Source organism: Mycteria americana, chromosome 23, assembly GCF_035582795.1.
Source record: "Mycteria americana isolate JAX WOST 10 ecotype Jacksonville Zoo and Gardens chromosome 23, USCA_MyAme_1.0, whole genome shotgun sequence".
NCBI classification, from domain to species: domain Eukaryota; kingdom Metazoa; phylum Chordata; class Aves; order Ciconiiformes; family Ciconiidae; genus Mycteria; species Mycteria americana.
Window position 1 is genome coordinate 2,667,925 of NC_134387.1, and position 21,980 is coordinate 2,689,904.

The following is a 21,980-nucleotide window of genomic DNA, read 5'->3' on the forward strand; positions in this document are numbered from 1 at the left end:
CTATAAATAGGAAACTGCATTCAAGTCTTTGTGTTGGACTCGACTATTTACAGAGAACTGGGGTCTGTCCCACACAAAGGTTCAGACCAGTTGCAATATTTAACTGGTGTCCCAGAAACCCCCATAGGGCTGGTATAAAGAGCAGGTAGGCTGTTTCTGCTCAGGGGAAGGGTTGGGGCTCTGTGAGGCTTGAAATAGAGGGGGGGGAACCCCAAAAGAATCCATGTAGCAAAAATGAGTAAAAGAAACAGATTTGGGAGGGTTGCTTCAGACCAGTGTTTCTAAACTGCAGCTGGGCTTAGCCCATGGAAGGAAAAAAAAAACCCTTTAAAAGCCTCATCGCCATCCCAGCGCTGCTGGAAAAAAAGGTGGTGAGAGCTGGGCAGAGCCAAACCGAGCTCGGTGCCCACGCTGGCTCCTAACCTGCTCCCTTCCCTTCCTTTCCCGGAGGACCCAAAGGCAGCGGCGGGTGGGAAGAGCCCTTTGCGGAGCCGAAACACCGACGGAGACCAAGCAGGGAGCTGCTGGATGCGAGCCTGAAAGCACAGGTGGGTACGTAGCGGGGGGACAGGCTTGCTCTCCCCTCCCGGTTACGAGCCGCTTGCTGTTAAACTACGTGCGAATAACCAGGACTGAGGAGCTAAAGTGGGTGCAGAGCCCCTCGCCCGGGGGCTGGGCAGGCAGAGCAGGCTCCTCCAGCGAGGTAACGGCTCGGGCACCTCTGGCTCCCGTCCGGAGGGAGAGACAGGGCTGTCCCCAACCCCGGGGTGGCCCTGGGAGAGCTGTGGGTGAGGACATGGGGACGGGTGACCAAACGGCTTCGCTGCAGCAACCATTCCCGTTTCCCGGTAGAAACTGTGCCCTGCTGCCTGCAGAAACCCTTCCCCATTCCCTGCTCTGCTCTCCCGCCGCATCCCGGCTGCTGTTGCCCTTAAACCAGAGCTGCTGTTCCTCCGTCCCTTCCCCGGGCACCGCTCCAGGCCACCGGCTCCTTTACAACCCTGCCATGGCCTCCTCGTCCCCTCCTACACATCCACCCCGGGGCGAGCAGAGCTGGGTCCCTCCACGGCCGGTGGGTCCCTCCTGCATCCCCGCCGCCACGCCTGGGATGCTGTACCGCAAGAAGGGACTCCTGTTGCCGTGGCCTTGGACCGGCGTCCTCCTGCCAACACGCAAAGCCTGACGCACCATCCCCTTCACGAAACGAGACTCCCCGAGAGTCGCGTTGTGATTTCAGGGATCGGGGAGCAGGGACGCATGCTCCCCCTTCCTTCTCAGCCACGCAAACCTCCTCCCCACCCCAAAAATCCCCCTCAAAAACATCACCCCGGCGCGGTCCCCTTCCTCAGCAGCCCCGTCAGCATCCCGGCTGCTCCCACAGCCCCGGCCACCTTCAGCTTCTCCAGCCCAGCAGCGGCTCCGGGGCGAGCAGAGGCCAAAATCACCAGTTCCACCTTTTCAGCCCCATTGCGTCACCAGCAGCGACGCCTTCGCCCAGCAGAAAGGGAGAAAATTCAACAACGCGTTTAACTCGTGACGCTAAAAACTACCGGAGCAACGGACCCCTGGGGCCACCGGTCTCCTCCATCTCACATAGAAAAATAAGCCCAATTTGCTTTATATATATATATGAATATATAAATATCTATATATATATATAAATTGCAGGGGAAGCGCTGCACGGGACTATAGCGTGGTCTCACTGCCCATGTCCCGAGGTGGTTTTTCGGTGTCGGTGTCCTCGTAGTCTGACTCCATCTCTATCTTCACCTGGGGCACGGCGCAGATGGGGTTTCGGGAGTAGTTAAATGCAGGAGACGACGGGCACGAAATCTTCAGGTGAAGCGTAATACTGAGGAGGAGGAGGAGACAGGGAAGTGAGCATCCGGGCATGGGTACCCACACCCCAGAACCACCCCAGCACCCTCAGCAAAGGGCTCCGGATGATGCTAAATCAGTAAAAATTGATAAAAATGTGATATTTTGCCTTTAATATGTACAATCTGCAGAATTCGCAGCTGCAGGTGGAGAATAATCCCAAGCTTTCAGGATTGAGATGTACATCCCAATCCTAAAAATCCCTGTGGCTGTCACCCAGCGGCATTTTTATTGTTCTAAACCCTCTCGTGCCAGGCTTGGGATGCGTCATCCCACGCAGCCCCGCTCCCAGCAACCCGATAGCCGGGGCCGGCAAACGAAAGCACTCAAAATACAGAGGGATGCTGCGAAAATATACCCAGCTTTTTCAGAAATGCCCAAGGATGATGGCAACCGGCTCGAGCGAGCAATGCTCAGCCAGGAGCATCGGCCGGTGACCCCGAAAATGTTTTCCACGGCGGCTGCTGGGGATGGGGGAGCGGGTGGGGGAGCCCGTTTGGTGCCGTTTACCTGCGATCCAGGTCTGAACCGTTCGGGGAGGAATCAGAACGCAAAGCTCCAGGTGGAGGACCTCTTTCCTGGGGGGACAGAGAGGTAAAACACTTCCCAGGTGAGGAAGGAGCCCCCCAAAAAATCACTCATCCCCTCCCTCCAACCTGCTGCCGGGTCCAGCATCCTCCAGACGGTGGGAGGAGGAGAAACTCCCAAGAAATGCTGATTTTTGGGGTGATCAGAGAAAGAGAAAGGCCCCACCAGCCCCTGCTAGCAGCAGCTTGAGGACAGAGTCAATGAATTATCGTCTTAAAACTTGCTGGCATCATGGTGCAACCTGGTGCTGAGCTGGAATACACTCACCCAGGTTTATTCTGAATTTTTTTGGTCATGGCTGGCTTCGCACCAGCTCACGTACGATGTTTTGGGCAGAAGGTTGAGCCAAATTGAACACATCTGCTCTTTCACAGCCAGGATAACGTCTCCACAAGCTCCGCATTCCCTGCTTTTGAGGGCTCAAAACCTTCCCAAATATATATATATTTTTTTTTTTAAATCCCCATCAGCATCGGCTCAGGGGGGAGACCCAGGAGAGTCCTGGCTTCCCAGCCACCTGGAATACAAAATTCTTAGCAGCACCGAGCCTGCTGCATCCTCTCAAACCTGCTTTAAATACAGCAAACCCTCCTCCCCGCTTCGGCGGGATGGATCCAGGCTGCGCCTTTTAGCGGGGTTAGTGCCATCGGTGGCCGAGCGGATCCCGTTGCGGGGGGGTTAGGAAGCGGTAGGGAATGCGAAAGAGGCTCCTGAGCTCTTTACTTACGGCTGAGGCAATGGGGACCCCCGTTTCGGGGCTGCGATGGCAGGGGCTCCATGGGGATCTTAATGACTGAGGGAGGTGGGAACTGGGGAAGAAAGTGGGGAAATTCGGTGAAGGCAGCGCCTGGGTGGGCTCCGAGACCACCCGGAGCACCCAAAGGGACCCAAAACCTCCAGAGGTGGATGCAGGAGGAGGCGGCGGCTTTGCCTTCCGCTTCCCAAATAAACTCTCAGCACCTTCTGCCCGGGAAAGGGTCTGCCGCAGGGAGCTGCATGGGTTAATGATGCTTTGCCACCGTACGACAGGTGCCGTACCCTCAGCCATGGGATTTTGGCTCTTTTCCCTAAGGATTTCATTTTTGCCACAATTCTCCAGCTTTCGGGACACTTTGAGCATCCCCTGGAGCCTCCGGCCAGCCCCTAAGCATCACTTAAAGCCCCTCAATCAACCGGTCCTATATACACAGTGAAACCCCTCCATGAATTCATCCCAAACCCGGCCTGGGGGTTTCGGTGGGACCTGTCCCTTCCCAGCCAGTCTGGGATGCCCCCGCCGTCCATGGGAGCCCCCCCCCCCACCCCGCACCCACCTCCTCATCGCTGCTGCTATCTGCTTTGTTGCCTTTTTTCTTCTTCTTCTTGTCATCCTCCTTCTTCTTCTCCTTCTCGGGGATGATGTTGTCAATCCAGGCCAGGTCGTGTTGGGAGAAGACGAAATCCAGCAGCCGCCTCACCAGGATCAGGGCTAAAATCTAGGAGGGGAGAGACGCGAGAGCGGGATCTACAAGAGCGTCTCTCATCCCAAGACCTGGGGACCACCACAGGACCAAGCCAAAATTTCCTTAAATCTCAAAAAAATCTTCTAAAGGAGGCTGCAATAGCAGCCCAGGGGATGGCCTTACCATGACGGGGAAGATGATAGCGGCCACAGTGGATTTGAGGATCCAGAGGACGGCCAGGCAGACGATCTGCACCAGCGTGAAGAGGTGGATGCGGCGCAGCGGCACGTGCCGGAGGAAGACGTAGTCGGGTTGGTGCTTGGCCGGCATGAGGAAGAGCTTGCAGCGGTCCCAAAACTGCGGTGGGACGAAGGCTGGTGTTGCCCCTTGGCCCCACTCCCCAGGTTGCCCAGATAAACCCTCTTTTAGTCCCCAAAATGGGGAATTTGGGGCTTTTGGATGTTTCTCAGAGGGTTTTGGATATCTGCTGTCCCACGCAGCTGGAAATGTTGGATGCATGCAAATTTTGGGGTGAAAATCCCCCTTTTTGCCCTGGCATAAGACCCCTTCATGGCCATTAAGAAGGATGAGGAGGAGGAGGAGGAGCGCTTACCTGGATGCCGTTCAGCGATGCAACGCCCATGTACAGAAAGACGCCGTAGAGCACCGGCATGGGGATGTACTAAGGACATGGAAAAAACACGGCGCTTACCCCAAGGAAGGCGGCAGCTCTTTCCCGGGGACGGGGACCAAGGCTGGGGGCCATGGAGGGGGGGAAATCCAGCTTTTTCTTCCCAGGTCCCCAAATATCTGCAGGGAGGGAGCGGGGATGGAGGAACGGGAATGTTTTACCTTCAGGATAGGGGCCAGGAAGACAGAAATCCCCGTCAGCACAAAGACGATGATGCCCGTCACTCTCTGCTCCCTGGAACGGCGAGAGAAGCAGGATGAGGCCGTGCCGGCTGCTGCGTCTGGATTCCCCACCCCGAGGAAGAGCGCGGCCGAGCCTTCCTCACCTGACACCCAGGAATTGGGGCTGCTCCCCCGGGGCGCTGGTCTCCGTCTCCATCTTCAAGCTGTCGATGTGGGCGATGGAGATGACGGTGGCTGCCACGTACCAGGGCAGCCCCATGAAGGAGCAGACGGCCATGAGGATGCCCACCCAGAACAGGTCCAGGTGGTAGCCCGCTGCTTTCTGCAACACAGCACCCAGGAGGGTCGGGGGGGGGCAACACGGCTCGTGAAGCTGTTCCTATATTTGCCCCAGGGCCCGGCAAGGCGAGGTTTCTCCCGGGACGCACCCTGCTGCAACCCCCCGATGCACCCCTGAAGCACCCCGCACCGCCGTGGTGCACCCTGCGTCGCCCTGAAGCACCCTGCATCGCCTTCACGCATCCCACACGGCTACGGTGCGCCCCGCATCGCCACGGTGCACCCCGCATCGCCCTGCTACACCCCTCGTTGCTGCGGTGCACCCCACATCGCACCGATGCACCTCACGTTGCCATAGTGCACCCTGCATCGCCATGGGGCACCCCGTATCACCCTGATGCACCCCGCATCGCCCTGGTGCGCCCCACATCATCCTGAAGCACCCTGCATCACCCTCCTGCACCCCACTTTGCCGTGATATACCCCGCATCACCCCGCATCACCCCCGTGCACCCCACATTGCCACAGTGTACCCTGCATCACCCCACATCATCCTGAAGCACCCCGCATCACCCTCATGCGCCCCACTTTGCTGAGATATACCCTGCATCACCCCACTTCATCCTGAAGCACCCCGCATCACCCCCGTGCACCCCACTTTGCCATGGTACACCCTGCATCCCCCACGGTCCACCCTGCATCGCCCATCATTGCTGCAGTGCACCCCACATTGCGCTGATGCACCCCACGTTGCCATAGTGCACCCTGCTTTGCCGTGGTGCACCCTGCACCCCCCTGAAGCACCCCGCATCCCCCCGATGCACCCCGCATTGCTCTCATACACACTGCATCACCCTGATGCACCCCACATGGCCACGCTGCACCCCACATCCCCCCCACTGCACCCTGCATCACCTTCCTGCACCCTCCACTGCTGCAGGGCACCCAACATCACCCCGCTACCTACAGCATCGGGTGAATTTAACACCCCGGAGGCTCTGTCACCCCAAAAATACAGCTTGCAAAGGAAAGGGCGAGCCCCTGCTTTGCACAGCGTGCCAAGCTGGGGCAAACCCCCCCGTGCCTTGCAGCAGCACCCGATCCGCACCCCGAAAGCGGGTGCTCGCAGGGATGCAGGCGGTACCCGAGGCGATGCTGTGCCCCTGAGCGGGGGACGGGTCTGGGCTCACCCGCAGCTTGTGCTCCTTCCTGTTGACGATGACGGCCGTGATCTGCTGGTCCATGAAGATGAGGATGGTGACGAGGAGGGCGGGCAGGGCGCTGGCCAGGTAAACCCACCACGGGTTCTTCCCGAAGGGAAACACGAACCACCCTCGGTCCACACGGGTGGGCTGGGCGGGAAGAGAGAGGGTTTGGACACCGCGGCCAAGCCTGGGCACGGGTCAGAGAGGGGGAAAAACCCAAGCGCTGACATTTTGGGAAGCCCCGCATCGCCCCTGAACCCCATTTCCTCCAAACATCATCCTATCCCATATCCATCCCTGAATCCCACCACCACGCATCGGTACCCAAACCACCCCCAGCATCCACACGCCTCCACCCCAGATTTTCCCCGGATGCTCACTGGGACTCCCCACGCCACCGACAGCAATACCCTGGATAGGGGGAAGGCAAATTTTTGGCAACGCTTCCAGAAAGGCATTTTATTGCTTTTTTTTTACCTTAAAATCAGTAGGCACTTGGAGCTTTGGGGTGTTGAGTCCGAAAAGCACATCCAGCCCCACAAACATTAGTATGGACATAAAGATAGAGAAATCGCTAATAAGTTTACGCAGCTGCCGGGAGTGAGAAAAGAGAAAAGGGGGGAAAAAAAACAACAAAAAAAGGAAGGAAAAAAGGTCACAGAATTAGAATATTGCCCCAGAAAAGACAAAGTAGCTTTTAAGAAGGTGCCCGGACACCGCAGGAGCTGCGATTTCCCCTGAAAACCGGTGAGGAGCTGGAAGGAGAGCACGGGCGGAGAAGTGAGGGGTCCCTCCCGGTGCAGCCGAACCTTGATGATACTGGGGATATGGAGCTTAGGGGTGTCCAGTCCGAAACAGGCATCCACTCCGCAGAAGAGGAGGATGGAGAAGACATTGGAAAAATCAGCAATGAAAGCCCTGACCTGGAGGCAAGATGGGGAAACGGGGGTGGAAAGGGTAATTAATGGGATGGAGAGGCTAATGAACGGGATGGAGAGGCTAATGAACGGGATGGAGAGGCTCATGAACGGGATGGAGAGGCTAATGAACGGGATGGAGAGGCTCATGAACGGGATGGAGAGGCTCATGAACGGGATGGAGAGGCTCATGAACGGGATGGAGAGGCTAATGAACGGGATGGAGAGGTTTGCTCCTGCTTCGGCATCCTTCCCCGGGGCTTTCCAGCTCTGCTCACCCACGGGCATAACCCACAAAATGCAGATTTTTTTTCCCCTTTGCATCGCAAGGTGATGGGTTATTCAGCGTGCAAGAGCCAAATCAGCAGCTAAAAGCTGGGGGAGGAGTCTCCTAATTGCTAGAAATAGCAATTTCCAACATCTCCTAGAAATATAGATTTATTTTGCTGGAGCTCTTTACATCCAGCAGAGACCGACAGCTCCCGATTTTCCTACGTTTTGGAAAAGGGGAGGGTAAAACCCGGCGCTTTCCTTACCTTGGTGGGGAAATAGCGGCTGAATTTGAATTTTTTCAGGGTCAGAGTCATGGAGTAGGTCCCGAAGAAGAGGATGAAGGACATAAGGGCCAGGTCGGGCACGAATTTACAGGATTTCCCCACTAAGCTGCCGCCGTATTTGAGACACTCCTTCTTACTCAGCTGAGTCCAGTCCAGAGCTGTTAGGTTAATAGCATTGTACTGGGGAGAAACCCCCCCAGAAAAGCAAAATTAGCATTGTAAGGAATTGCAGCACCCAAGGAAAAGGGTATTTCCCGGCCAAAAAAGCAAAAATAGCATTTTAAGTAATTGCAGCATGCAAGGAAAGGGGTATTACCCAGCCAAAAGGCAAAATTAGTATTTTAAGCAATTGCAGTGTGCAAGGAAAGGGGTATTTCCCGGCCAAAAAAAGCAAAATTAGCAGTTTAAGTAATTGCAGCGTGCGAGGAAAGGGGTATTTCCCAGGGCTGCTGCTGCCGAGAGCCCCATAACCATGGGAAAACCCTGGAGCTGCTATTAATTTGGGCAAAAAAGTGGGGATTTGGTGGCGCCGAGCCCAACCGTGAACCCAAACCAATGCAAATCCCGCGTTTCCCTCGCTCCGAGCTGGTGCCCATCGCTCCCCCGATGCGAAAGTCCCTGGGATTTGCCCTCCCTTGTCCCAAATTTCTCATCGGGATGAGCAAAGCCGCTTACCAGAGAAACGTTAGTGGTGTTTGGTGCCACTGGAGCTGAAGCATCGAACAAGGTCGCGTTGGCTGCGGGAAAGGAGTTTGTTATTGAGGTTTTTGGCTAATATCGAGGTTTCTGTATTAAAAGCAGCCAGGCTTCACCCAGAGAGGCACAGCTCAGCCCGGCCGGCGTAAAAGCAAACGCGGGGTCGAGCACGTCCTCCAAGAGCCATGTGGGGATCGGCATCCCGAGGGCGGACCAGGATTTGGGGAGAAAACCACCCATTTCTAACCCCGCAGTGACTTCTCCCTGATTAATCCCATGCGCTGGCAGAGAACACGGCTTCTCCTTCGGCAGCTTCTCCCTCCGGGGCTGGTGAGTGCCAGGGGGGAGGTATTTTTAGGAGCTTCCCAACTCCTAAAATTTTTAGGAGCTTCCCAGGGAAGCTGCCGGCCGTGGGGTCGAGCATCCCAACACCTGCGTCTTAAAACCACGGGGTAGAAGACTGAAAAAGCAGCCTGTTACTTTTGGAGAGGCGGCTCTAGGTGACCTTTAAAGGTCCCTTCCAGCCCAAACCATTCTATGATTCTATGATTCTATGCCCAAATTGCTTTTTTATTTGTTTTTTTGTTTGTTTGGGGTTTTTTTCTTTTTTTTTTTTTTAATATTTTAGGGGTGTTTTGGTGTCTCACAGCAAAAAACCCCCATCCTTTCTAGCCCCTGGCACCTTCTCCTCCAGTGCAAAAAGCAGCTCTGCTCGGCTCTTCGGGCGACGCAGCTCCGCGGCTTCAGGAGCACCCACGTTCTTTATGGGTGCCCCTAAGCAGGGTCCAGGACCGCTCTGCCCCCCCTCTTCCCTCCGGTCCATCCTCTTCCTGCGCCAAGCGGGAATTTCAGCTGCCCCAACCTGCCGCCTCCGTCCCCGGCACCGAGGATTAATGAAGGAGAAGCGATTGCTGGGTCAGAAGCAGAGACCCGGGGGCTGCCGAAAGCGGGCTCCAGGAAACGGCGCTGGCAAACCCAGCATTAAAAACATCATCATTATTATTATTTTTTCCTCCATAACCTTCTATTTTTCCAGAAACCGGCCTTATTTGTGATTTCTACAACTTAAAGGGTAGCATACCACCGGTGGCATTTTAAGAGAGGACCCCGAAGGGCTCTACATAAACCCTTTCATCAGACCAGAAAGAAAAGTAAAATACATGGAAAAAAATAACAACAAAACCCCCACAGGGGAAGAGTATCAAATGTTAAAATAGTTTTAATATTTAGAAGGCGATACTCACTTGAGATTGAAATCAGCCCAAATTGATGTGTGCAGCAGAGACAAATATGGTACAAATCAGTTATAATAATAAAAAATCAGAACTAATAAAAAAAAGGAAAAAAAAAAAAAGGATGTAGGGGGGAATAAACATAATTTCTCAATATCTAGAGGAATGGAAAATCCAATGTGGCCACCGCTGCCTTGGGTGCCCGGGGCAGCGAGGGCGAGGAATGGGGCTGGGTTGCAAAGAGGCTTAAGGTTTTTGGGGTGCAAATGCCTCTCAGCCGCCCGGGGTTTGCTTGGGACGGGGGCTTGGCAAAGGGGGAGACCTCCCCGGAGGCTAAAGGCTTCGCCTTCCTCCTGCATTAAGCCGTGGTGGCGGGCGCTGCCGGGCAGATGCCGGCACACGCGGGTGGGTGCGGGTAGTCACGGTCCCGTTCGGGATATTTCAGCCCCCCGGGGACTGCGTCGGCCGTCAGGCTTCGCTTTCCTGCAGGTCAAATTTGGGAGGGTTTTGGTTTGGAAAGGATTGCGTCATCTGCAGGTGCTCCCCACCGCACGCAGGGCTTTCAAAATCCAACGGGATTGGGTCACTCAGCAGGTGGTTGATAAACAGAAATTGAGGAAAAATACAAAATTATACCCGATAAATGTTATTTCCGTCGTGGCAGGTGAGAGCTCTTCTTGCAATGACAGATCTATTAGGAACACGTCGCATGGCAGTCTTGGATGCTTGTATTTCTGGGGAGAGCTTCGCCATCACACCTCTCTGCCTCCTCTATCCGCAGCTGATACTCCCCAAAATTGTTAGCATTTAGACTTTTTAAATAAATTCAGCTCATCTGAGAGCAGGCGGTCGCTGCCATTAGCCCAAACTGAAGATCTCTGCTCCCTTCCAGGTGGCCGCGGGAGCATTTGAGCTGCACGATTCAGACTGGGAATCATCAGGTACGTCTATCCAAGAGCAAAACCAGCGGAGCCATCAAAAGACCGTCTGCTCAGAGCCCGATGGCCTCTCCTTTTTGAAAAGGAGTAAGAAAGAGGAGAAAAAACAGTCCAAGGAGGTTTCCACACTGAACCAGGACATCCCGGGGTGTCCCAGAGACTGGAGAGGACAAAACCCCTCTGGTGTATTTTTTGGAGAATAAGTTTCCATCGGCAGCAGGCTGGAATTAGTGACCTAAAATGTCTTTTTTTTTCCACATTTCCTTTTTATCCATCCAGGTCTGGCTGGTGAGGCTGAGGCCTCGGCTCTCTGGAACCATTCGCCGTGTCCTGGCAAGCACCGACGTGCTCATCCACGGGGGACAAGGCTGTACTTCCATCTTGCCCAAAATCACTCTCAGAGGAGGAGGATGAGGTCTCTCCACCCCACGCTGACTGGGTAGCTGCCTCCTTCCATGTCCTCGGCCAATGATCCAGCGGGATTTATCCACGGCGGGACCCCCCCATCCCCTTCATCTTCCCCATCCGGCACCGAAAAAGATGTGTACTCACCTGGGTCGGGAGCGATGCACTCGCACTTGTACATGGTCACGTAGTCCGGCTTGAAGTCTGAATTGATGGGGTAGTACTTAAAAGCTCCGATCATCTTCTTGATGGCGTCGTAGATGAAGATGAAGCTGATGAGGGTGGAGAAGCCTTCCTCCGTGAAGCGGGTGATGTACTTTATAATGAAGCTGGCGTCGGTGGCCACCAGGATAAGGCACTGTACGGCAGAGTGCAAGCCGATCCAGAGGCGAAACTCCATGTAGTCGATGCCGTTGCCTCTGAAAGCGGGGACAAGGCGAGAGCAGCCCCGTGAGAGCGCGCCGTGGGCTGGAGGACAGCTCCCAACCCGGTACAGATGGGTCCCGGTTCCCCCTGGCATCACCCAGCACCTACTTGCTGAAGTCGAAGAGCAGCTTCTCGAAGATGAGGATGGGGCCAGTGCTGCTGAGGATGATGAGCGGCTGCCCGGCGAAGAGGCAAAACATGGAGCCTGCCATCGCCGTGCCGAGGAAGCTCTCCATGACGCCCTGAGGATGGATCAAACCCAGCGTTATGGTGATGCTGGGCCATGTTACATTCCCACGGACAGCCCGGATGGAGATGGGAATTAACGACCTCTGCTTGGACCCATATAGGATGGTCGGGGCCGCGTCCTCTTGCTCCTGGCATTGCCATTGAGACGGGTTTTCCCATCCTGCAGGTGTTTCAGGACTGCCGGGCCCACTTGGCAATGAATTTCCATCCCCAGCATTAAAGCTTGGCATGGCACAAGGGGGGTAAATCTCATTCTGTCCCATCCCATCCCATCCCATCCCATCCCATCCCATCCCATCCCATCCCATCCCATCCCTGCTTGCTGTCCCCAAGCCAAAGTGACCCCCCTCCTTGGACTTGACCTGGTAGTTGTCCGTAGCATCCCCAAGCAAGCCCCCAAACGTGATGGCATTGGTGATGCAGCCCAGGTAGATGAACAAGATGGCAGAGATGGACTGGATATGAAAGCCTTCATAGAAGTCGCTCGGGAACCAGGGCAGCTTCCTCTTGATATCCAAATAGAGGCCACCGCAAAACCTGGGGAGACACCACCGAGGACCGGATGCATGGGCTTTCCACCAAAATAGATAGGGTGCTGCGCAAAAACCTGTGCCCAAAAGGATTTCACACCTCCGTGCCCCAGAAGACCACGGGGTGAGCCAGCAGGAGATGCTGATGGGTACTGGCACCCTCTGAAGTTTTTTGGGAGGTGGGGTGCTTGCTCACCTGCCGGTCCACGCGAGCTCTTCCCCAATTTCATGAACTTCGGGCATCTCCCCATCGTCGCTGCCTCCTCCACCGCCCCCGGCACCTGCCCCACCGGCCGTGCCGTTCATCTGCCCCACTTCGTTCAGTGAGAAAACTGATTTCCTGCGGGAGAGAGTCACCAGCGTCGGCCACAGCGCCTGCCCTACCAAGCCGGTCCTGATGGAGGGACCACAACCAAGGCCATGGTGTAGCTCTCCACCTGCGCTAGAGCTTGGGTTTTGGGGTAAATTTGGAAAGATCAAGAGCTGGATTTGCTCAACCCAGGGGGGTAACGCAGATTTTGCAGAGTGGAAATGGCTCTGAGCTGATCTGGGGGCAAAAACTGCTGAAATCAAGCAGCATTTCTGGAAGATTTGCAGAGATTATTTCTAGGGATGAAGGCAAGCAAAGCTGCTGTCCTCCTCCAGCATCTCCAAAACAGGAGAGATGGGGATGGCCACAGGGCTGGGACCAGCCCCACGTCTCCCACCTACCTCTTCTCAGCCGAGGGCACTTTTTTGGGTGGCTCAATCCTAATGTTGGGGTCCCACTCGCCGGGTGGCAGGACGATGACTTCATCCAAAAACTCATCTATGCCGGCGATCAGGTCTTCTCTATCCCGGGCTTTGTAGGCAACGTCGCTGAAGAGCTGGGGGTCAAGAGAGGAGAGGTGTCAGCCTGGGAACAGCGTCCAGCACGCGCACGTCCCACGTCGTTATGGGATTTTAAAGCTCATTCGTTTGGGCGATAGGATGAAAATTGCTTTTTTTTCTTGGCTCTGAGCAAGGGGGCTCCCGGCAAGGACCGGGTGTTGGACCTACTCACATCATCCACCATGAGGGTTGCGATGGCTCTGCCGATCTCGTTGTAGGATTTGGCTTTTCCCGCGGGACCAAGGAGAATAAAAAGGAACCTGGGAAGGGAAAGGCGCTGTGTTGGCAACCTCGGACCACTGGCATCCGTGTCGTGAGACCACTCGGTGCTTCGGACTGGAAGGAATTGTGCTCACCTGGTGGGGACGGGCACCTCCGTCACGCCTCCCAGCATCGTCGCCTGGAGGAGCCGCACAAAAGCCACGAAGGGCTTCTCCAGGAACTCCACTTCTCCCACCAGCACATTGGAGGCCTCCGCATCCTTGGGGATCTTCTTGATGAACTTGTTCTTCAGCTGTCGGAAAGACAAGGGTGGGGAAGGGAGCAGTTGCCAAAATTTGGTTTTTCTCTCCTCTTTTCCACACCCCGAATGCAGAAGCTGAAGCCACAGGGTCAAACCTCTTCATCTCTGAAGGTCCCAGGACTCCCAGAGGTGGGGATTCAAGAACCATATCCAAGAATAAACCAGCAAGAATTCATAAAGCCGAATTTCTTCGTTACTCAAAACCATCACTAAGCCTGAGATTAACTTGAAACCACACGCTCGGGGCTCCCTAATACAACGTGCAACTGGGCGGTTTGCAAAAGGCGCTTTGCTGCGCTGGGGCCTACGCAAGGAAAACCCCGTGCGATCCCCCTGCAGAAAATCTGAGCCAAAAAATACGGATCCTGGAGCAAGCCAGCATGTATTTTTGCAAGTCTATTTGCAGGCCTGCAGCCCTGGGCTCCCCCGAGACCCTGTGTAATGCAGAAACACCGCTTGGTGCCGTGCATGGGGCATGTTTTTGTAGCTCATTTTCCCCCAGTCTCATCCTCGGAGCAGGAACAAATAATGGAAGTAGGAAACCTCCTTCATGGATTTATTCCCCGGGTCTCTTCTCCCCTGCGGCTCTTTCATTATTAGTCTAAAAGGGTTCAATACCAACCCAGGCAGGGTGTTATTATAATCTATATGCCAGCATGAGGGGAGGCATGTGAGCCAGGCAGCAAGCTCTCCCCTTTCTAATCTTTTAAACCCAAATGGAAAAAAAAAATAATAATAATAAAGCAACTCCTCCAATGCAGCTTGGAATAAGCAAGAGCAGGAGTTAACAGTGACCACTAAGCTTCAAGTAACACTTAAAAAGTCCCTTTGTAGTGGGCCTAATAGGGCGATTAAATCTAAATGCTTTGCATATTTTGGGATTAACCCTCCGCACCCCACTGCTGGAGGCTGATATTTGGGGTTCGTTAGTGGGCAGTTGGCTTGCATTATTGCAGCTCTAATTTAGGAAGGTGCCCTGGAAACCTTCTGCCTCCCTGATATCGTGGCATCCCTGTCCCGTGGCTCCCAGCAACTCATGAATTTCCGTCCTTTGCTTCCCCCTGAATTGCATCACCCCAGGTAAGCCCAGCAAGGACATCCCTGGGGAAAAGCAAGCTGTTATCCCGTACCGTCCCCTACAAACCTGCGCTATATTTAGTTTTCCCTTAGGTTTATGCTGAAATCACGCACAAACAGAAACAAAGCAAAGCCCATATCATGCATCAACAGTTCCCAGCTAAATAGCCTCGATGCCAGGATGGGGACGGGACGTCCAGCAAAAGAACGGCACAAACCCCTGCTGATCCATCGCATCGCCGAGCAGAGATCTGCCCGAGAACTGCCGGAGCAGCCTGACCTCCTTCCCAGCTCCTTCATCCAAAGCAAACCCGGGGGAGAAAAGGCCCCGACAGACTCTCGGCTGAGTTTTGTATTAAGAAGCCCACCTCCATCACGGTGCGAAAAACAGAACCCGTCTCTATTTACAGACTTATCTCGAGAGCTGTATTCATGTTTGCAGACCCAAGTGCTTGGCTGGGATTTAGCCCCTGCAACCTGCCCTTACCCAGCCAAGCAAAGGCTCTTTTAGGGTCCCTGCACTCTTCCAAGCACCTTTCCTTTCCTTTCCTACCCTACCGAAAGATTTTAAGGAATTCTTTTCTCCACCCTAAGGATCTCAAGCTACATCAGCATCCTCGCATGTCCCTAATTCTGCGTTCAACTTGCAAGCACAGGTATTAGTTCTGGGACAGCTTCCCCATGAGTTAGCAGGGATCAATACATGTATTTTAATTTCCCTAATTAGGAATTTGTGTGGTTATTGACCGAGCGAAGCTGCACAAGGCTCACATGGACCTTAACAACCACAGAGCCCCCGCCCCATCGCGGTTTGTGTCGGAGATGCTCCCCACAGCGTCGCACTAATGTTTTCGGGGACGATTACCTGGTCGGTGCTCGGCGTGTCCGAGATGTCGTTCATGCTTCGACTCTGCGCGTGACCTGATGGCGATAAGAGAGAGAAGGCGAGAAAACCGCCCCGTGATGCACAGCCCAGTTTCAGCCCCACATGCAAGGAGAAAACACGGCGGGAGGACTTCAGTGCAAATTAAAAAATCATTATTAATTATAGCTGGGCTTTCAAACCAGGTGTAATAAGATGAAAGCCCAAGAATATGAGTTTTTCTGGTATCAGTCACCCTGGGGTTACATAAACCACACCTCATTTATGGCTGCGGTGGGATCCCCTTGTGATTGCATATTGCTCTCATATTGCAACTTGATTTTTTTCCCCCCCTGCTTCTTTTAGGACCGTTTCAGCCTCCCTGTCACCCTCCCCGGCTTACGCAGGCGGCCGTAGCTCGCGCTCTGCCGCATCCGCAAGTCCTCGGTGGAGCGGTGGAAGGCGGCACCGGCGGCTGGGCTCCGGACGGGGCTGCGGGCTGGGGGAAAGGAGCCACGTTAGAGGAGATGCAGGTGCCATGGGGAACCATTGGGTGATGCTGAAGGCAAGAGGCCGGGCTGAAAATCAGCTGCCCGGCACAGACGTGACCCTTCCAGCGCTGATACAGCAGCAATTTGCTTTTTCCTCCCACTCTCATTTGCACTTTTATCCCACCCGTCGTGATTTTCCCATTAGCAAAGAATAAACCGCCTTAACCCAAGTCTCCCCGCTGCAGAGGCTCCGTGCAAGGAGCCTGCACCACCCCACGCCCCACCAATGCTCTCTTCGAGGTTATAAATGGGTTCAGAAGTGCAATTTCTGTTACTTGGGAAGACCCAACACTTTATTTGGCTTTTTAGTCTCCTAATTCTCCAAAGAAACCTATACTTGAAATTTGCCATGAACTTCACACTTCAAAATATTTATGCTGGCCACCACCAAGTTTCAAGTGAACGTTTCTCCTCCCTAAACTCGTGATTTCCTCCCATGCGTTTTCTGTGTTAAGCCCAGCATTTTCTCAGAAAACCTCCTGAATCCCCAAATCTGTGTTTTCTGTGGGAAAAACCATCTGGAGCAGTTTTGTTGCTCTGCATCTCTCTGAAACACCAGCTGCAACCACAGCACCTATCCTAATTTTTTTTTTGTTAAATCCACTAAAAATAACAGTGAAGTTCCCACTGGGCATGACCCTATTTTCAATGTGCCAGCAGTATTTATTCCAGTATCACGGAGTTGCCGTTGGCACAAGAAATGAAGGGACCCCTCTGCTCCTGCCAACAACCATCTTTTCCTTGGTGTCCCTATTTGCAAACTCCAAGTGATGCCATCGTCTCAGCAAGGAACTAGAAAAACAAAAGATGCCCCTGTTTTCCATATCTACAGGGACTCACCACAACATTTCCAAGTTGTGCTCCGTTTTGAGAGCTTCTGGGCAAATGTTAGCTCAAATATCTCGTCCTCCGACATGGGTGATGGCTGCTTTGAAACCTGGGGATGCCCAGGGGGTGGGAATATTGCTTATTGACGGCCTCTTCCATGTGTACTTTGAGCTTGGGTGCTGCTGTTTCTGTCTACCCGGGGAGCAGTTGAAGCCCGGCAAATCCCAGGCTCCACCAAATGACCTCTGTTTAAACCTAAGTAAATAATCTAGTGTGAAAACAAACAAATCCCCTTTTATAATGGCTCAAAAATAGGCAGGTTCAACCACGGAGCAGACTGGATTTGTCTGTAGGCTGCTCTGCCAGAAAGCCCCTTGGCCAAGCGACTGCCAACGCTGTTGTCCATCACACAACGCCGTTGTCCATCACACAACACCGTTGTCCATCTCAGTAGACATCTCCTTGGCTTCTGGCTCCCAACGACCTCCCACCCTTAAAGCCACCCGTGGCAGAGCTTTTGGGGTCTTTCTCAATGCAGTAAATCGTTGGGTGCCCCAAATGGTTTGGTTTCCCCCTTTCCTTCTCCTAAGATCTTCCTCCCCCCAGGCTTGCTCACCGAAGACTTGAGGATGCAACCAGGCGCAGGTTGGAACCCAAGGACTCACTTGTGTTGGAGGAGACGGACTTTCCGATGTCAGCCAAGGACCGGTGGATTGGCTTCTTGGTTTGGTGACGGTGCTTCCTGAGGAGCACGTAGCTTATCTTCTCTCGCAGCTCCGGCTTGAGCAGCCCATCCTCGATCTGCTTCTCAATGACATCGTCTGCAAGCACCGAACGAGGGAGGTGCACGGGTTACCCCACTGCAAACCCCCCCAGAAAGCTCAAGGCAACAACACTTATTGAATGGGGTTGATGGCTCTCAACTCCCGTCTTTGCTTATTCCCATGCAAGTTGGTTTATATTTGCGTGCGGCAAGTAAATGCATTTAAATCTGTTCCCAGGACTGTAGGATATGGGGAAAAATCCATCTGAAACCACTGATACCCGCTCGTACCTATGATCTGGGGCAAAGAGTAGCCATCTAAGTCCAGGAGCACCGTTCCAGTCTGTAGACACGTCCGTAGCTCAAACAGGCTGTGCAAAGACAACGTGGACACGTGGGGCTTGCTCCACCTCTCCCCGCCTTCCTCCACCTTTTCTTCAAACTTTATCCACCTGAAACGAGAGCGGCAGCCATGGGGACGGGCACGGAGCGGGGAGGGTGTACGAGAAGAGACTAAGAGAATTGCTTTTCCTGTTTCCCTTCTGCAGGAGGCTTTGCAAGTCTGAATTAATTCACCCTGCAAAGTTTTTGCTTGTTATTCAGGATGGGAATGGAGAAATCAAGTAACAAAGTGCTGCTTGCACGGTTGCAGAGCGGAGCAAAACCTCTTGGCTCCACCACTGAACTCAACCCTGCGGATGTGACCCTCCTCAAACTGCTCCTGCAAGATTTGGGAGGTTTTCCCCTGGAGCTGACCTTGCCAGGATCTGCACCCGCACGGACTAGCCGTGCACGCAGGAAAGCAAAAACCAGGGCATTGGAAATGTCTTTTTAATTCCTTAGCAATCCTCAGACTGCAACTTGGGCGCTTCATTCCCACGGTGGGAGACGAGAGGATTTGCAAGCCCTTGGAAATCAGCCCTTCCACCTCCTTGTTCTTCCTTAATTTTACCAACCAAAGACTTCAGAGCAAATTCGGGAATGGTGGCTGATTTCTCCCAGCTGCCCGGGAACGGGGCTCTGGCTCCAGGGAGGGCAGGCGGCTCTCAGCAAGACGTCGATTTGGGGAAGAAAGCTGCTTTTCCTGTACAGGAGGTTTGCAGGCTCGGTGGATTAGCCTTCGCAGGGCTTAACCTTACAACTTTTAACTGGTACAACTGGGATTTGGGCTCCTGCCGCCGCAGAGGGCACAGACAGAAAGGATGTAGGAGGAGAAGGGTTTTTGGAAATATCTGATTGCTCCTGAACACTGCAGGGGAAGGGTGGGGAGAGCCCAGGATTGTATCGGCTGCAGGGGGGTGTACTAAAATGCTGCTGCAAAGAGAAAATAGTGGGTGTCTCTATTAGAAAAGCCCCAAAATATTCTCTGGGAGTGCCAGGAATGGTCTGTGCTAGGGACCAAACCCCAGAGCATCCAAAAATATAAAATTTGGCCCTCGTGCCCATCACTCCAAAGCTCCCCACCCTGATTTCTTTGCAGAAACCCCTTCTCCAGCCCTTCAAACAACACTGCTTTTATTGAGAGGAAATTCAAGCTTCCCGCCATAGCACCCGCTAAGCCCTGCCGGCGCTCGCCCAAAGCCGATTAGGTCGCTTTTCGTTTCTTTTTTTGCCTCGTTTTCCTGCCGAAAGTGGGTTAGCATGCACACAGGGCGGCAGCTTGGGCGGCGTGCGGGACTTGAGGCACGTTTCCAGCGGCGCCTTTGCCCCGGGACCGGCATCCCATGGTGCTTTCGCCAAGGCTACAGCAAAACCCCATCTCCCTGCTGCGCTCAGCTTCTTTATTTCCATTTATTTCCATTTATTGCGGATTTAGCCGCAGGTAGCGCTGCTCCCACCAACGAGCTGCTCTCCTGCGGCTAAAGAGGCTGAACCGCTTCTCGCCGGAGAGCGGAAGTCCGGGACTTGAGAAACCTCCGTCCTCCTGGGCGGAATTTGGAAACCTCCATCTCAAGCCCTCCCTGATGAAAATCCCAATGCAAGCGCTGATTTTTTGCCTTCCAAGCTTTTTGGGGAGCGGGGAGGGATGAGTAGATACAGAGCTATACAAAATTGTGTAGGGGGAAATAAAGGGTTTTAGCAACAGCATCCTTGTGCTGCTGCATTTTGAGCAGGGATGGCAACGAGGAGGACGCTTAAGAGCTTTCCAGATTTTTGGTGATGCCAATAACCAGCCCAAGAGATGGGACGAGCACCTGCAGGGCCTGATCCTGCTCTCTTCCCCATCCCTCGGGAGAACCTCCGCACCCGGACTCGGAAGTCCCGCAGGTGCTACTGAGAGGAAAGGGCTTGGGATGCCATCAGCACCCCTGACTCCCTTCCCAAAGAGCCCCAAAAAACCCCGACCCTCCTAGCCCTTACACAGGTGAGGCTAGGAAGAGAAAATCCCACTTGGATTTTGAGATTTTTCCCTTGGATAAGCTCCTAATTCAATAAAGCGAACGCCACTTGCAACTCCTCTAATACTTTTATTAAAGATGTAGTGGGTGGGGTTTTATTGTTATCATTGCTTGAGAGGTAGAATTTTAACTCTTGGTCTGGGCAGCAAAAGTGCGTGGGGGGGAAAGACCTGGGAAAATGTTCTTTATGTCACCTATTCCCATTTCCCAGCTCTCTGCTCTAATTCTCCAGTTTCCCAGCACGTTACCCCGGTTTTTTCACCCTCCCAGCCCTTTCTGCAGGGCTTTGCTCTCATGCTGCAACTGGGAATGGGAAAAACCCCGGCTCTGGGGTTGATCCAGCCTGGGGAGACGTGGGAGAAGATGGGAAATCTTCCTCCCTTCCTCCTCCTCCTCGGCAGGCTGCAGCCCGTTGCAAAGACCCCGAAAACGCCGTGTTTTCTGCATTTCCCTAATTCAGGCATGGCTTTTTTAACCTCAAGAAAAATGATGCTCATTCCCTGAACCCGTTTCCACCCAGGGATATTTAGGGGGTGATCTTTACCCGACACATTTTGCAACCCAAAGCATCTCCCTGCCCCTCACCTGGCCGACTCTTTCCACTCCATCTCCTCGCCGTCGTGCTGCAGCGTGTCCATCTCCGTGAAGAGCGTAGGGTTGGGAGGCTCATCGTCTTCCCCCAAGATGTAGCGGAGGCGTTCGGCAGCTGGTGACACTGCCAGGGTGGGGAAAAAAAGAGGTTTACCGTCAGCCGGAGACGAGCTGATCGTGCACCATTCCCATATGGAAAGCCCTGGCGGGGTAAAGAGGGATCTATAGGGATATTTAGGATCCTGGGATAAAAAAAGGAGGTTTTGAGGGAAACGTTTAAGGTGAGAGACATTCAGGAGTGGGGAAACTCTAAGTAACCCTGTCCCAAAATCCCTGTGCAAAGACATCCGGGATGCTGGTGGAAAGGATGAGCGGAGGCTGCGTAGCAGCCAGGAGGGGAATAGGTAGGTCCCGGCTGGGAATCGAGGAACGCGGCCACCCCTATATACAATATAGTCAAATTCCCCTTCCAGGAGCATTATGCGCCCCATTTCCGTGGGGTATCCCACATTTTTCCCTACCGCAGAGCCTGGTTTTACCAGGTGAGAGTCACCTGCCATCAGCAACCAAATCCCCGTCCCCCTTACGGTCTCCGGCACCGTGCATCGGGATGCACGAGTGCTCGGCACACGTTTTCCCACTGGATTCCCAAGGGGAACGTGTATCATTCGAGGGGAATAATACAAATTTACCATTTCTGCAGGAAAAATCCAGCTTCTTGCTGCAAATAACCGGCCAGGCTGGGGAGGGCACCTATTGCCTCCTGCTCCCCGTGGTGTGTTTCGGGAAGGGGAGCGGCAACACGTCACCAGCCCGCAAGCCTCCTGACTGATGGGAAAAGGGTTTTTCATCTTTGGAGCATTCCCCGCGGCCACGGGAGGGTGACGGACCTGCCCTCTCCTCTCAAAAAAAAAGCCAGGCTGGGTTTTCTTTTAACCCTCTCCATCTTCACGTGCTTTTCTAGCAAAGCCTCATAATCTGGCTTGCAAGGAGGAATCAAACACGTGGGTATGAACCTGGACGTGGCACGGATGGGACTGCTCCCCAGTTGCGCCGTTATTCAAACAAGAGGTTAAAATCAGCCCTACGCCAGGCTCCATGGAAATGGTGTATTTTTAATAAAATCTTGGGTCTTAGCCCTCTCCTAATGCAGCAGGAGTTAATCCAGCTCGGAAAATGTCTTTGTTAGCAGAATCCTCCTGTTCTCAACCCTGGGAATAAGAAAGTCGGGTAATAGGGTACCGAAAAAAGCAGGTAATGAAATTGCCGTGTACGAGTGGAGGAAAAACCAGAAATATTGC

The 21,980-nt window shown here is 53.8% G+C and overlaps 1 protein-coding gene across 1 annotated transcript; it reads right to left on the reverse strand.

The window, feature by feature from the left end:
• Nucleotides 1-1,810: 1,810 nt before the first annotated feature.
• Nucleotides 1,811-20,777, reverse strand: SLC4A5 (solute carrier family 4 member 5). The gene is made up of 24 exons (XM_075523432.1): nucleotides 20,674-20,777; nucleotides 17,981-18,141; nucleotides 17,592-17,747; nucleotides 15,951-16,046; nucleotides 15,551-15,606; nucleotides 13,442-13,599; nucleotides 13,258-13,345; nucleotides 12,927-13,081; nucleotides 12,412-12,555; nucleotides 12,048-12,222; nucleotides 11,545-11,678; nucleotides 11,158-11,429; nucleotides 8,415-8,476; nucleotides 7,719-7,919; nucleotides 7,075-7,188; nucleotides 6,251-6,412; nucleotides 4,925-5,103; nucleotides 4,761-4,833; nucleotides 4,522-4,590; nucleotides 4,092-4,265; nucleotides 3,780-3,941; nucleotides 3,194-3,275; nucleotides 2,389-2,456; nucleotides 1,811-1,852 (listed from the first exon to the last, which is right to left on the reverse strand). Exons 1-23 carry the CDS (start codon nucleotides 20,724-20,726, stop codon nucleotides 2,422-2,424), a joined length of 2,961 nt encoding a protein of 986 aa, XP_075379547.1. The 5' UTR covers nucleotides 20,727-20,777; the 3' UTR covers nucleotides 1,811-1,852; nucleotides 2,389-2,421.
• Between the last annotated feature and the right edge of the window lie 1,203 nt (nucleotides 20,778-21,980).